The sequence below is a fragment of the Nestor notabilis genome, unplaced genomic scaffold (genome assembly GCF_000696875.1).
Source record: "Nestor notabilis isolate BGI_N333 unplaced genomic scaffold, ASM69687v1 scaffold6663, whole genome shotgun sequence".
Classification (NCBI taxonomy): Eukaryota; Metazoa; Chordata; class Aves; order Psittaciformes; family Psittacidae; genus Nestor; species Nestor notabilis.
Window position 1 is genome coordinate 7,558 of NW_009921430.1, and position 15,123 is coordinate 22,680.

Sequence of the window (15,123 nt, forward strand, 5' to 3'; positions counted from 1 at the left end):
GGAGCCAGGTTTTGGGCAGCTGCACCATGGGGCTGTGAACAAAAACTGAAGGTGGGGATTTGCATTATGACCAAGGGAAAAACACTATTCTTATGGCTTGTTGTAAATGCAGTGTTTCTTTCTTCTTTTGGCTTATTCCTTTGGGGAAGGTGGTGTCATAAACCCCAGAGGCAAAGCCAATTCCTCTGCCTGCATGTCAGCGATGGACCTGGATAGCAGAGCTGTGCATGATCCTCCTGGCAAGCCCATTAATGAGCTGACAAGGCCCCTTTTTCTGCTTCCTCCTGCTCTCCTACTGGATTATTCGTTTTTAAGCAGGTTGCAGAGCAGGTCAGCATTGCAATGTGCTGTTGCTGGGGCCTAGAGTGCTGGTGGGATTTGTCCAGAGTTGGGGATGCCAGCTGGGGAGCCCAGAACTGACCCTCTTACCCTGCATGCCTCTTTTAAACTGGACCCAGTTCAAGCTTTTCCTAAGCTGCAAAGTCAGTTGATGGTTCAGTGTATGAGCGTGGATCTAGAGTTTGTGTTTGCTCAACTACTTCCAGTAGAGCCACAGCAGGAGCATCTATGGATGTGACATGGTACCTGCTTGCACTGGTATTTCACAGTTCTTCCCTAACAACAACTCTGTTTTGACCTCATTTTTAAAGTAACTCTTGAACAGAATGGTGACACCAATTACTTTCAAGGGAATAAAGGAAATGGCTTTGACAGAGGATTGCTTTGGCAACATGAAGAAAGCTCCATACTAACTAGAAAACTTCCATATGATCAGGGATGAAAAGTTGGACAGTGCTTGCCTGTTTCCTTGGTACATTTTTTTCCAGAGCTCGGAGTTATGCACCAGCCTGACTTATATTTCATGCCCAGCATTTCCTCATTTCCATTTGGCATTTGCAGATTTAGAATATCACACTAGAGTAAGTTTTCCAGGTAAATATTTGGAGGGCTGAGTGCTCAGAGAAGAGAGCTGGTGGAGTTCCCCTGCTGCTCCTGGGGTGTTCTTGACCCATGCACAAAGGGTTTTCTCAATCAGGGCCAGGAACTGCAACCTGCTTTGGTTTCCTGAGGTTAATTCAGATTTTGGGCAAAAGGGTATTTATTTCTTCAAGAGTTGTTTTGAATGCAATGCTGGGATGTCCCAGATCCATAGAAACACCAAGGGCGTTGGCGCACAGAATGTGGCACATGGATGCAGCCAGTCCCTGATGTTGCCCATTCCTCACGTGGGAAGGACAAGCTTTGCGCTTCCTCTGATGTGTAGTTGAAGGGAGGTGCTTGGTAGAATAATTTTGGGGGTGGAAAGATGCTTTTTATTTCCTAATTAAAGTAACACAGTGGACAGCCTCATGCCCACAGTATTTAGGATGCCTCTGCCACAAGGAATTGGCTGGATAAACTCAGGGTTGCTGAGACTGATGGAGAAGAGGGCATAAGTCCCTCTGAGAGCTCAGCCCATAGCTGCCCAACCTCATCCTCATGATGTCTGCTGTCTTTAGTCACTTTGCAGTGACTGGCACTATGTGCAGCATCCACCTCCCAGCTTTCTCTGCAGGAATATAAATAGATCCAGCTCCTTGCTCAGGCAAAAGAAATCCCCACCAAAACAAGAGGTCCCCTCCAGGCACTACCATTAAGCATCACTTTCTGTGCCAAAGCTGCTCCTTTGCACACAGCCCCCAATTCTTCATCAGCAGGACACTGCTAGAGGTCCACTGGGACTAAATATGCACCTAGTTCACTTCCATAACACAACTCAGAAACTGAGACATACAAGAAAACCATAACCTAGATTCCCTTAAAACAAAAATAGACAAGGGAAAACACACTGCTGTTAATCCAGAGAAAATCAGGAGCAGCTTCCCTGCATGCTAAGCACTGCTTGCCATGGAGCTTAGCCCTGAAAGCTGCTTCCAAGTGCCAGCAAACCACGTTTCAGGGAGAGGAGCATCTTTCCCACCCCCCGGCTTGCTAATTCAGCTGCATGAAGCACATTTGGAATCACATTGGCCGTCTGGATTGATTGTCTGTGTTAAAGCACTTGTTTATCTCTGCAGGAAGGCAGAGACATGCAGCTTGTATCCCCACCAGCATGCCCAGACTGGTTTGCTCTCCTTTCTGCTTATACGGTGGGGTCACGAGCAGGCTGAGATGTTTCTGAGTGATCCCTGCCAGCAGGGACCATCGTGCAGCCCTTTTAATCTCTTTTTAAACCTTTCAAGTCTGCAATAAACTTCCCACAAAGCTTGAATACAATACAACCCTTTTCACTGACAGGAGCTGGGTTCCTAGCTACGAGCTGGTGTCACAAGAGAGGAAGGTTTGGTCCCTGCCTGCTTTCTCTTGCAAAGCTAGCTGCAAAAAAACCCAGGGCCAGGAGCTGCAACCTACTTTGGCTGCCTGTGGTTAATTCAAATTTGGGTAAAAGGGTATTGTTAATTCAAGGCTTGATTTTGAATGCAATGCTGGGATGTCCCTGCCTGCTTTCTCTCTGCTTTATGGGAGGATGAGTGGTGCAGAGTGTGTGGAGCTGCGTTTCCCCTGCTCTCCTGACCTGAATTCACCAGTGACTTAATCCCACCGTCTGCTTTTTCTAAAGTCTAATCTCCAACTCTTTATCAAATCAATGCCTTAAGGCACCATTTGTCAGAAAACCAGTGGGATTTCTAGCATAGATCCGACCTTCCTGGGTATTGTTTAACCCCTTTGAACCCAGCATGACACATGGGAAAATCCCAGGCAGACAGCACAGATTAACGCCTGTTTATTCTACAAGAGTCCCTCTCTGTAATCTGTTGCTGAGAAATGAGATTAATTAAGGTTATTAGTGCAGGGGAATTAGCTGAGTGATGTTATGACCTGCTGTGGGGATGCTTCTGTAAATGCATCCTTTGCAGTGTGGACATTGGTTAAACTCAGCTAGCAAAGTACTCCTGGTTTTCCTGCAGGATTTCCACAGGAATGCATACTTATAGAATGGATTCATAGAATCATAGAATAGTTTGGATTGGAAGGGACCTTCAGATGTGTTTAATTGTGCTGGTATAACTTCAATAAATAATCTTAAAGCCTTCCCTTTTAAGATGGTGACCATTATGCAGATACATCATAGAATAATAGAACGGTTTGGGTTGGAAGGGACCTTAAAGATCACCCAATTCCAGCCCCCTGCCATGGACAGGGACACCTTCCACTAGAGCAGGTTGCTCCAAGCCCCTGTGTCCAACCTCGCCTTGAACACTGCCAGGGAATATAAAGCTTGAGGTCAAGTGCAAGGATTTAAGCTGTAGAGCTCGATGAGGCATTAGCTGCAGCAACTGCCAGCCACTGATAGTTATCATGTCAAACGATATCATGTCCAGCTCAGCCCTCAGCCATCCACATGCACCCCTCTTCTCTGGTACTTAGAAAAGGATACCCCAGCCTTTAAAAAAATCTCTATTTTTTCTTATTTTCTCATACTTTTGAAAACCTGCCTACCCCGGTTTAAGTGCCAAACAGAGGGCTGAGCAGTTTGGAGAAGCCACTGTATGCGTGACCATGCTGAGAACAGTAACTTTTAGTTTCCCGTGGGCTATCATCAGCCATAAGAAAATGTGCCATGCCAACTGAGCTGCAAGGACATGGAAATAGTGTGTTGCAATATATTAATGTGTGGTTGTGGTTTCTTAAGCTGTAAAGGCTGAATAAGGTATTTTCACAAGCTCAGGTTTTGATACTAGCTGGAGTGTCAAGGTTTGGGGTAAAGGGCTTTGGCCCAAAGACCTTCATCAACCTTCATACCAATCCCTCTGTGCCAACACCAACAGTTCTACTCTGGATCTGTTTCTAAAAGCTGGAATTCCTAGAAAAGCAGCAGAGACCTCCCCACATGCAAATGACTGTCTCATCCCTTTGCTTTGCAGGAATGGCAAAAGCTCAACTATGATATTTATACCTTACGGCAGACCCGAAAAGAAGTGAGAAGCAGGTGGAAACACATTTTGGAGGATTTGGGTAAGATAGGGGACAAAATGTGGTACCAGTGATGGTTGAGAATGGGAATAGCTCCACAGAACCAGGCTAGTAGAGGAGAACCATAGGCAAACAGAACAATGTTGCTGAGCAATGCCATCAGGTAGCCCACATGGCAGCTGAGAGGCTATGGAGACTCTCCAGAGCTCAGGCATGGCTGGGAGGAGATGGGACCACTGTATCTGTGGCACATCAGAAAGCCCACAAACCATGATCAGTGAGGGAGCCTTTCAAGCCTGTAATAGCATGCAGAGTCATCTGCTTCAAGCTTCCTTGCGGAAACTTAGCAGGGACACCTGCGAGTTCACCTGGGTTTTTCTAAACAAGATGAACAGGGAGAAATGAATATTCCTTTCAGATTTGAGCACAGATATGTCTTACTTTTCTTCCTTAGCCCATGCCAGCTGATCAGAGCTAAACCACCCACTTTGTTTACTCCTGTTTGAAATATTCTTTCCCCAAATGAAATGACTCAACAGTGGCCCTCCTACTTTTGGACTATTTCCTAGCCTGCAAACAGTGAACTGCACCCACCAGTCCTGTGTGCTCAGCTGCTGCTCCTCTGGAGATTCAGTGTGTGGCCTGGTTTCTCATATACATAACATGTGACACTCAGGACAAGGAGATGTCCCACACTGGCACATCAGCTTGGGGACTTGCATCATGCCCTGGAGGTGGTTGGTAGCTAATAAGGGAAGGATGTGGAAATTGAGCACACTTGTTGGGCTGTTCAAGGGCATTATCACTGCGAGCCAAAGAGATGGATATCTTGGCTGCTCCTGTCCTACCTGCCATTCTGGGTGGGAGGAACACGATGAATTCATGACTAGGTATCAGCAGTCATCTTCACCCAGGTGCTCGCGCAGCCAGTACAGACATAACATGGGAGGGATCACTCAACACCCTTACCTCTGTTACCGCAGGTTGATGTGGCTCTCCCGCATCTCCCTCACGTCCACAATGGCTCCGGAGCTGTTTTGCAAAGGGTGGGGAAGCTCAAGACCAGGGATCATTTGGCCTGAGCGTAGCTAAGTGCAACCAGATGTGAAACCTGCTATCTTTTGTTATCTAGAGCTGTGCTTTAATCCTAAGACTACCACTCACCTCATAGGTGTTTTCAGGTGAGACACACCACCACCAGCTGCCTGGAGCTGAGCAAACAGTTAATGGTAGCCATTACATTGGTAGATCCCTGCATTCATTATCCTTCTTTCCTTCCTTGGATACCCTTCCTATAAGGGTTGCTGACTGCTACAGGAAAAATTACCCAGGCATTCTTTACTGCCAAAGGTTTTTCATCACTGTTAGTTTCCAGCAACATAGAGGCATAGTTGTTGGGGTGCTCAGGAAGCCCCACCAGCCCTGACAGCTTTGGCAGCATCAGGAACATGCAAGAACTGAGTCAACACCCTGGCTGTGGAAAACGAGCAACAGACTTGCTCTGAATGCTTATACCTGCCTCAAGTGCAGACACAGCTTGCCCGGGGGAAACACTAGTTTGTTTTAGCAAGTAGAGAATGCAGCAACCCAAGGTGGAGGGGCAGGAAGGAACCTTGCAAGAATCTGGAGGGCTCAGGGATGACCCTGCTCGCCTGACTCATTTCTGTAACACACCCCTTTCCCAGGTTTCCAGAAGGAAGCGGACTCTCTCTTGTCAGTGACCAAACTCAGCATCATCAGTGACTCTCAGAACATGGGCAAAGCCCGGGACATCTTGTTAAAGCTCTGTGAAGAGACAAACATCTTCCCAACCAGCTGGGAGCTTTCTGAGCGCTACCTCTTCGTGGTGGTGAGTAGCTCCTTGCATACCTTCCTTCCCACTGCCCCGTCCCTGCAGGTGAGCTCAAATGAAGGGAAGCAGGTAGGTGAACTGCACGTAGTGACTGTAACCCCCTGTTGCTTTGTCAGGATCGGCTCATAGCCCTGGACGCTGCAGATGAGTTCTTCAAGATGGCCAGCATGGTGTATCCGAAGAGACCCAGTGGGGAAAGATTGGATGATGGCCAGAAGGCCCTGCAGTGCACCTCTGTTGTGACACCCTGAGGAACCTGCCTTGCTGGCACAAGATGGATAGCGAGTTTCTTCCCCTCTGGGACCAGGCTCCCCTGCTGAGGGGTTAGCACAAGTAGTGCTGCTCCTTGTTTTCCTGCAGAGAAGCAAGTGGACCAGCTGGAGCAGAGCAAGGAGGTCGGTGAGCTGTGCCCCACCGGGAGGGCACAGGAAGGCGGATGCTGGCCCCTAAGGTCCTCCCAAGCAGAAGGGAGCAAGAACTGCTGTAGTGTAGCCCTGCAGGACACCGCTAGCCGAGTAGCGTATGTGATAGGCACGGGGAGAACCTGCTGCATGAGGCGTTGCTACCAGTAGCTGCAGAAGTTGAGATGCCTCTAGTTACAAGCACTGCGAGGAGATCCACATTTCCACCGTCCACTGGTACCTGCCACTGTCCCCTCCTTCGACCCTGCTAGCCAGGAGGATGAGAGAGGGAGGAAAAATACTGCGGTCTACAACTCCATGACTCTTCTCTGTGCGTTGCTCCTCTTCCTCATCCCCAGCCCATGGCAGCCCCACCATGCAATCCCAGGGGATTCATCAAAGAGGAGCAACACTCTCGAGGAGAAGACTTAATGCCCTGGCAATGCCTTGGAGCAGTGCCACAGTTGGGTGCTCTATTCCAAGCCATTAGTGTTTTGGAGGTGTTTGTGTTGGGGCTGCTCAGCCTGACAGCTTAAAAGAAGATAGGTAGAGTTTAGGAAGGTGCCAAGGTCAGAGCTGCTGAGAATTTGGCTCCTGTGTTATCCTCAGATTGGTTGCCCAACATCTTAATTCACTTCTGAAAGTTTTGGTCTTAATTACATTAAAAAACCCCACGGTAAAGCTGCATGTCCTGTCAGTATATACTGTCCCTGCTGTTAATGAGGATTTTTAATGAATGACCTTTATATCTTGGGTTTTGTCTAATAATGAGCAATAATTTTAAAACACTGGATTTGGTCCTTTAAAAACAGGTGGAAGTTCTTCACTGATTAACATATGTGCTGCTAATTGGCCAGTTGAAAATACTGGTTACACAGGACCTCCCAAAATAGCAAACTAGAGCTTTTATTTGTTTATACCTACAGTGTTTGGAATATATAAAAATATATTTATGAATTGCTTCTGTTCGTCAGTCTTGCTGGGAAACAGTTTTGCCAACTCAGGATATCAGTGAAAACTGAGTTTAATAAACAAGACACATTACAAAACTATTGTTTCTTATTCTCTGTAACCCTACTTAGGCAGCAGCATTTATCCTGACTGCGGATAGCAAAGGAGTTGGGGTATTTGTAGAGCACACGCTTCAGCGACCTGTTCTCCACACACTTCCAATTGCCTGTTGACTTGAAGAGTAGGGTTGTTTGCCAGCCTAAGACCAAAAGTCTTTGTAGGAGATGAGGGGGATTGAATTTAATTTCAGTGGGATTTAGGTGCTCTGTTCCTGGTGATTTTCTCCTTTTTTTTTAGCAGTTCAGCTGCACTTTGGAAAACCTCCCATGTTTTTATAGAAAATAAACTTCAGTGCATGACAACTCAACTGCTGGAGAACTGAGAGACCCAGCGGTCTGAGGAACATTGTCCCATAACACATGACGCCACTTGGGCGTCAAAAGTCAGCCCTTGGGATGCTAGCACTTTATAATACCACTATTACATGTTTTATTTAACCACGTGGTACATAAAATGACCTGATGAGTTCCAAAATGTCATGGGTTAGGAGATACCTTGTTAGCTATGGTGCTGCTTGTTTTGGTGGTGGTCTTTGCAGAAACACCCCTTGGTGTCACTTGTAGCTGTGAAAACACTTCTGGTATCAACAAAATGCATTTTGTTCTAACTTAATGGGACAGCAACTGCCTAAAAAGGACAATAATTAGGAGCTCTGGATGTTTAGGTACCGAAGGCAGGGCCTGTGCAGGGGGATAATGGAGTTTCAGAGCACAGCCACAGGGAGGAGCAGGAATCCACAGCAGCATGGGATCAGAGCGGAGCTGCTCACTTCTGTGCAGCAGGGAGGGGTAACCAGGCTCAGGAGCTTGTGCATCACATTATGCACTGATCCCAATACGAGCAGAGAAAGGTCTGTCAGTCCCAGCACTCAGCTAAAACTGGTCATGGGGTGAGCGGCAAATATTGCTAAACAGCCTTTGGTGAAGTATAAGGATGCAGAAATGCTAAAAAAATCTGCAATTTGAAAGTTTACAGAAACCAGCAGAAATGGTTTTCATACAGGTCCAAGCTCACGTTTGTCATCCTGTCATCTCAGTAGGAAACACCCTGTCTTTCCTGCACTTGAGGTAGAAGTCCAATAAGCTGTATTTCAGTTAGCAAAATGCAGGGAGTAATTTGCCTTTTCTAATATGCAAAGAAATTAAAAGGGAGGCACACATCTTAAACTTCAGTTTAGCTCAGATTTGGGCTTCCAAAACACAGCTTAGTTTGTCTCCAAGTGAGCCTTTGGCTGTATGTCAGGGGCCAGCAGTAGAGGACCCTCCACCTGAAACCCAGAGATGGAACACACTCACATAAGGTTCAGATACTGCTCAGTTGCTTATTGGTACTGGCCTGCCAGAGGTGTTTAAAAGCTGTATTTAGGCTCTACAGAGGAAAAGTTACCCATGTTTGTACAGCAGATGTGGTGGGAATACCCTGTTTAATGGCAAGAACAAAGAGGGGGGAAGAGGTATGAAGAACTATCTCCCAGTGAAACTCCTTCCAAACTCTGGTAAGTAAAAATCACTGGCACTCTTAAGGGGATGCTCCTGGGCAGCACTTGAATTTTGAGTTTTAAACTGAGTACGTGAGATTAAACTGAGATGTTCAGATGGTAAGGCCACAGTTGAGCGTGACACCCTGGAGCTGCTGTGGCACAGGCTGAGTGGCACAGGCCTCTGGGGTAGACAGTCAGAGGCTTCCTGGTGATGCTGCCTCACTGCCCTGGTCCTGGATGGAGAGAATTCATCCCCTGACAATAACATTTAACCTTCTTCACTAGATGCAAGCTTTGGTTTCACTTGTTTGTTGTGCCATCCAGCCCTCTAGCTGATGATCAGATGGGCTGGAGTCCCCCGCATGACCTGTATCATGCTTGGACACTTGTACTCATGTCCTTGATGTCCTACAGCTCTCATGCCACTAGATACCTGCATGCCACAAAGATGATCAGAGGACTGGAGCACCTCTCCTTGTGAAGACAGGCTGAGTCAGTTGGGGCTGTTCAGCCTGGACAAGGCTCCTTAAAGGGAGACCTTAGAGCAGCTCCAGTGTCTAAAAGGGCAGCAAGGAACCTGGAGAGGGGCTTTGGACAAGGGGGAATGGCTTTAACCTGCCAGAAGGGAGATTGAGATGAGCTCTTAGGCATGAGTTCTTCCCTGTGAGGGTGCTGAGGCGCTGGCACAGGGTGCCCAGAGAAGCTGTGGCTGCCCCATCCCTGGCAGTGTTCAAGGCCAGGTTGGACACAGGGGCTTGGAGCAACCTGCTCTAGTGGAAGGTGTCCCTGCCCGTGCAGGGGGTTGGAACTGGATGAGCTTTAAGGTCCCTTCCAACCCAAACCAGTCTGTGCTTCTATGATTCTACGTGGGGAGCCAAATCCTGCCTCTGCCCAGCGAAGCCAGCCAGGGAAGTGGTGGCTGCAGGACAGCCCAGCAGACACCAGGTGCCACTGTTCCATTAGCCATGCTGCAGCATGCTGAGGGAAATACCATGTCTACAATGCAGGGGAAATTTTTCAACTTTTTCTTGCATGCACCACATCTCTGGATCCTGCAAGAACTGTCTGTCTGGTAAAGGCTGGCGGGTAGATGATGGTTATAATTGCTCTGTGCTTTCCGTGGCAAAGCCCATCTCTCCTGCAAAGGTTCTAGGGCTGGGGCCAGGGCCTCTGCTCCTGCTTGGAAGTGCCTCTCTGCATGGGGCTGGCTGCTGCAGGAATTAGCATGTTTGCTGAGGACATTAAGTTTTCTAACTTGAGGGTGACTTCGGCACCCCTTCCTTTGCCAGGAACGGAAAAATACCAAAAATTCTTTTAAATGAGCAATGTGAGAGGGGTTAAAGTGCACCTGGCTTCACTTGGCTTTCAGATAATTTCTTTGTTTTATTCTCAACTTTGTATTTAACAAATATTTCAACTGGAAAGAAAGAATAAAAAGAAGAAGAACATTTTTCTTCCATCCATAAGCCATAGACATGTGCCACTTGGGTTTCCTTTTCCTGAGCCACAGTAGAAGCAGACACAGCACGGTTCGTACAGATAAATACTGGATATGAAGCAAGGTAGCTTCTCCAAATGAGAAATCCAGACTTATACCAACTGATGGTCTAAGCCTTGTCTTCCACCAGCACCCATTTGGATATTCCAGGCGTTGTCTGTATCGACCAGCCTGTTGAGCAAACCTGGAAAAACACTTGAGCCTCATTGTTGGCTTAACAGTGGCTGGGCAAGGAATTTTAGTGTTTTGGGTCGTGGGGAGAAACACTGTCAAGTTCCCTTCCTCTGAATTAAAGCTGGGAATTAGGTATAGTGCAACATGCATCTGTAATAGAGACCAGCTAGAAACAAAGATCAATTTGCAGACCATCTTGACTGTGCCTGTGCACACGTGGTTTCTTCTTTGTATTCCAAGTTTTCCTAGGACGTACATCATGAATTTGGCAGGATAAGAATATAATAATCGTGGTGGGAATTCAGCTGTGAGCTGTAAGACAGACAGAAGGTGGCAGTGAAGGTGTTTGGGAAAGGCGAAGAAGATGGGAGGCCTTGCCTGAAAGGAGTCGGGCTTTCCATTTTACTTGCTTTGGATGTAAATCACACCATAAGCTCTGATAAATAATGAGAATGGACATGGGAAAGAAAACTGTCATCTTTTAAATTTCAGCTATAGGAAAAATTAGCATTTCAAACCACTCAGTTTCAATCATTTCTAATGTTAGAAATTCCAACACTTACATGCTCTTCCTGGAGGGAAAGCGTGTACTTTTCTAATCTAATGAGGATCAGTAATGTTGAGTGACTTACCACAAAATAGCTCTCTCAAATCATTTCTTTGAAGAAAAAACAACCTTTTTTTTTCTTCATGGGGACTCCTCGTTTGGTAAGTTACAGATTATCAGAAACATTTCTTTGGCTTACAAATTGCAGACCTTGCAGAGACGTTCACTGGGGCGCTGCCCTTGCACAAGGGAGGCCATGGAGAAGTCTGCCCACTGGCCACTCCTAAAATGCCCTAAGGAAAGACTTGCATAGCTGAAAGCTTGTCTGTTTTCTCTATCAGTTGGTTTAATGAAACATACCACCTGTCCCCATAAACTTTACCCTTTAAGGAGAACAGTAATTTTTCAAAGTGGTAATAAATTGAGGTGACTGGTTTGTCTTACTTGGATTAGGAAATGAAGACATCATGGAGGCTGTGGGACATGATAGGACCCAGCACCATTAAAATAAACAGCTTTAGACAGTCAAGCTAGTCAACAGCCAAAGAGGTAGAGCCATATCAAAGCAAAGACAAGAGGGCAGCAAGCGGAGGCCAACAGGCCCAGCAACTGCCCAAGAAGTGGAAAGAAGATTTGGCAGGTGGGGAAGGTTGTGTGCAACCAGTACAGTGTTGGTGCCAAAAGATGTTGTGATGGTGTGGCAGAGTGCGTCATCTGGGTAGCACCAGCAGGATGAAATGTGTTTGTGTATGCCTGAATAACCATCGTTAAAGGCCCGATTTGATGATAGCTCACCAGCAGATCAGAAAGAAGAGAGATTTATGAAACCATGTGTTACCGAAAGTTTATCCTTTCGAGAGTGGCAACTTTATATCTGTTAAGCTGCTGGATTCTTTCCGCTGGCTTGGACTGGGTTTGAGTCAGACTTTGGAGACACAAACACTAGGGCAAGTCCAGACACCAGTGAAGTCAAAAACAAAACTTGTGCCAGCTGCCCATCTATTCCTCTTCTGCATCAAAGTCTCAGAAATAACAAGTATGGTCTCTGAAAAGATTTCTGTAAGTGATGAGAGGATCTACCTAAACTTGCTTGAAGGAAGAAAACAAAGCTCAAACCTTTTTTTATGGCCAGTGGATGACAGGGAATATTCAGGTCAGACCTCAGGAGGTCTCAGCCAACCCCCATTATTTCTTGCTCAAAATAATCTCTTTCACTTTGAAAATTGTGTGAGCAATTTGTATTGAAAATCTTATTTGCATACAAAATATTTCACTCAGCCGAAGAAGTGGGGGTTGCTACAAAAGAAATACATTAAAGTTTTGGGGGTTTTAACTAAAAAAAGTTAAATAGAAGATTTGTGACTCTTGGTGATAAGAAATTGGCCTAGGATTTGGAAGCTCCATTTTCTTTCCTAGACATGCCCCATCTCTGTCTGCCCTTCAGGTCACCCAAGTGCAGCATGGGCAGGTTGCACCTACTAGAGCTGGTGGCAAAATGGCCTTCCTGTGCTGGAGGTACTGTCAAGGCCTTGATATTTCTGCATCTGTCTTCAAGCAAAACTTTGTATCTCTAAAACATTCACCAGGCTATTATCCAAAAGACTCTGCTATAATAATTTCAAGATGTTTTGCTTCAATTTTAACTTCATTTTTTTCTTAAATGCTCTCCAGCTTTTTAGTAGAATCCAGATAAAGCATTGTTTCTATCCAGAAAATGAAACTTCAAGTTCAGATCACAGCAGTGCCTTTTAAAGCAGTGCTAAAACAGTTTTGGTTTTTTTCTTAATTCAGGGGAATACCTATTCCCACAAATAGTTTCAATTCTGATAAATCAGCATTTCCAGACAGAAAATCGGTTCATTTCATTTTGTTTTAAATCCTAACCCTGCTTAATACTTAACTCTTTGTTGTAAACTGCTTTGGGATCTACTAACAATTTGTGTTGTGTGGCAGTCAATAGCATTAGGATCATTTTTTAAGAGAAAAACGCATTTCAAAACATAAAGGAAGAGCATCTTTTAATCATTTTGACTATGCTTACATGAGATCATCAAGAGAGACTATATCTCTGCAAAGGACATGTGCAAGCATGCCTAGGAATTTGGCTTGCCTGAGGTTTATCTGTCCCAATTAAAGGCAGATGCAGCCTTTTCGCTTCCATGAACGTTTATGAACTGGCAGATCTGCTGAACGGGGAGACAGTTAACATACAGCAACTGGTCCTGAACTAATCAGACACACATTTTTACAGTGTAGTTTGGCTCTAACTTTCCCAATTGCATGAAGTAGATTTTCGGTTTTCCTATCTACCACCTTGGACAAAATACAGCACAGAAATTCCCCAAGTTTGGGTAATCACATAGTCTGTTTCACTTCTCCAATGTCTACAGTAAAAGAGGAGAATTACAGGATGCGCAAACTATCCAAGTGGCTTCTACTCTAATTCTGCTTTGCCGAAGAGAAGGAGCTTCTCAGAAGCACATGCAAATGTATTGGGAATGGGGAATGGCTGGGAAAGCCCAGCAGGTACTTAAATCTGCTTAAGTATCCATAGAGTCGAGCTAGACCTGAACACCACCATTCCCATGCTGAGGCACTTAGTGATGTCCTGCTGATGAGCTGCAGGCAGGTCTTCACCAGGGCAGCTCTGACGAAGTGAGTGTACCTACATACATGGGTCATTGTACACCAGGAGAAAGCGAGACCCGAGCCAACTCCCCTGCAGCCCTGATGTCTCCCACAAGATCATTCAGCCTGGAGACACTTCAGAGGTCAAACATGGTCACAAATGCAGCATCCTCTCACTATTACTTGCTCCTCCTCCAGCAGGAAACCTCAACTTCAAAAGACTCTTTGGGCAGTTGGACCAGTTGCATGGATCTGGCCCCCTGGTTGCAAGCCAACACAAACCCTGCTAGACGATGGCAAGCAGGATGTCTGAAGGTAAGCTCAGTGCAGTTTTTACTCCTATACTCATAAATACCACTTTTGGATGCTAATTTCTCTTTCAATTATGTATATGTGTTATCAAAGGTCTCAAGAAGTTTAATAGGAATGCACATGCTTCACACGTCTGCAGAACATCTGCAGGATCAGAGCAGCAGTTTCTTTCCTCTCCGGCCTTTATTTTTCTTAAAACAGTGACAATTTACACTCCTAGTTCCAAATGCTGGGGCTTGTTTTTCAGCCCATCACCCCTTTTTCAGAGTCTTTCCTTAGGTTTCATTATTCTTATTTTATGTCAGATTTGCCGGTACCTGTTTTCTCCCTTTGAGTCTTACCTTTCACACCTCCCTATTTCCTAGTTTTTATTACTGTAAACCTGCACATTTTCAGACTTAATGAGGTGGTAGGGGGCTGGCTGGGAACAGGACAGCCTGACATCAGCGGTTACCAGGCTTTTCCTATATTTAGAGCAAGATGTAACCATGAAACTATGTGAACTGACAGTCAGCGAACCTATAGCTATACTGTGAAATACGCGGTACAGACGTAACCGCCAGCCTGGGAATGAGTCTCCCACCCACCACACTAAGCAGAAAGACTTGTTAGGGATAACAAAACACTTTCCATCTTGTAATGATTCATGCCAAAATGGCTGTTGACTTCAGCGGAGAGAGCTTGAGGTTTAAATCTGGGAGGGCGGGTAGTGACCATACAGCTTCTAGGTAAAAACAAACACACTTTTTGATGTTGAAGAAGGATCATCCAGAAGAGGAGAGTGGTCCACACCACCCAGCTTTTCATTCCTGTGTTTGGAGCTACTTGTGGAGATGCTATTCTCCATTATTTCCATTTCTTTTGCGTTAAAGACTAGTTGCACTTGGTGTTGCCAGTGTTTCATCACCCTTGTTGTAACATATTTCTCCTTCACATCCAGCCTGAATCTCCCCTCTTTTAGTTTAAAACCATCACCCCTTGTCCTGTTGGCGCAAGCCCTGATAAAAAGTCTCTCCATTTAATCTTGCAGTCTTGCCTGTAAAGGAGGTTTTACATGCAGGGAACAGCAAATTGTGGGTAGTGAAGAGGTAAGCATGGATGTCTGTGACTAAGTTGTAAACACAACTGATTGGAGCAGTTTCTCTTCTTGCTTTAAGTGCACCAAATGCTATTTTTCACTTGATTTCCTTTCTCAAGAGCCTCCCT

At 45.7% G+C, this 15,123-nt stretch overlaps 1 protein-coding gene across 1 annotated transcript in view; it reads left to right on the forward strand.

Moving 5' to 3' along the window:
* Positions 1 to 6,057, forward strand: part of MREG (melanoregulin) — a gene marked incomplete at its 5' end in the record, with an annotated part of 13,610 nt that extends 7,553 nt beyond the window's left edge. Inside the window, 3 exons of the mRNA XM_010011143.1 lie at positions 3,906 to 3,996; positions 5,640 to 5,803; positions 5,923 to 6,057. Coding sequence (XP_010009445.1) covers positions 3,906 to 3,996; positions 5,640 to 5,803; positions 5,923 to 6,057 — 390 coding nt within the window. The remainder of the gene's footprint in view (positions 1 to 3,905; positions 3,997 to 5,639; positions 5,804 to 5,922) is intronic.
* Between the last annotated feature and the right edge of the window lie 9,066 nt (positions 6,058 to 15,123).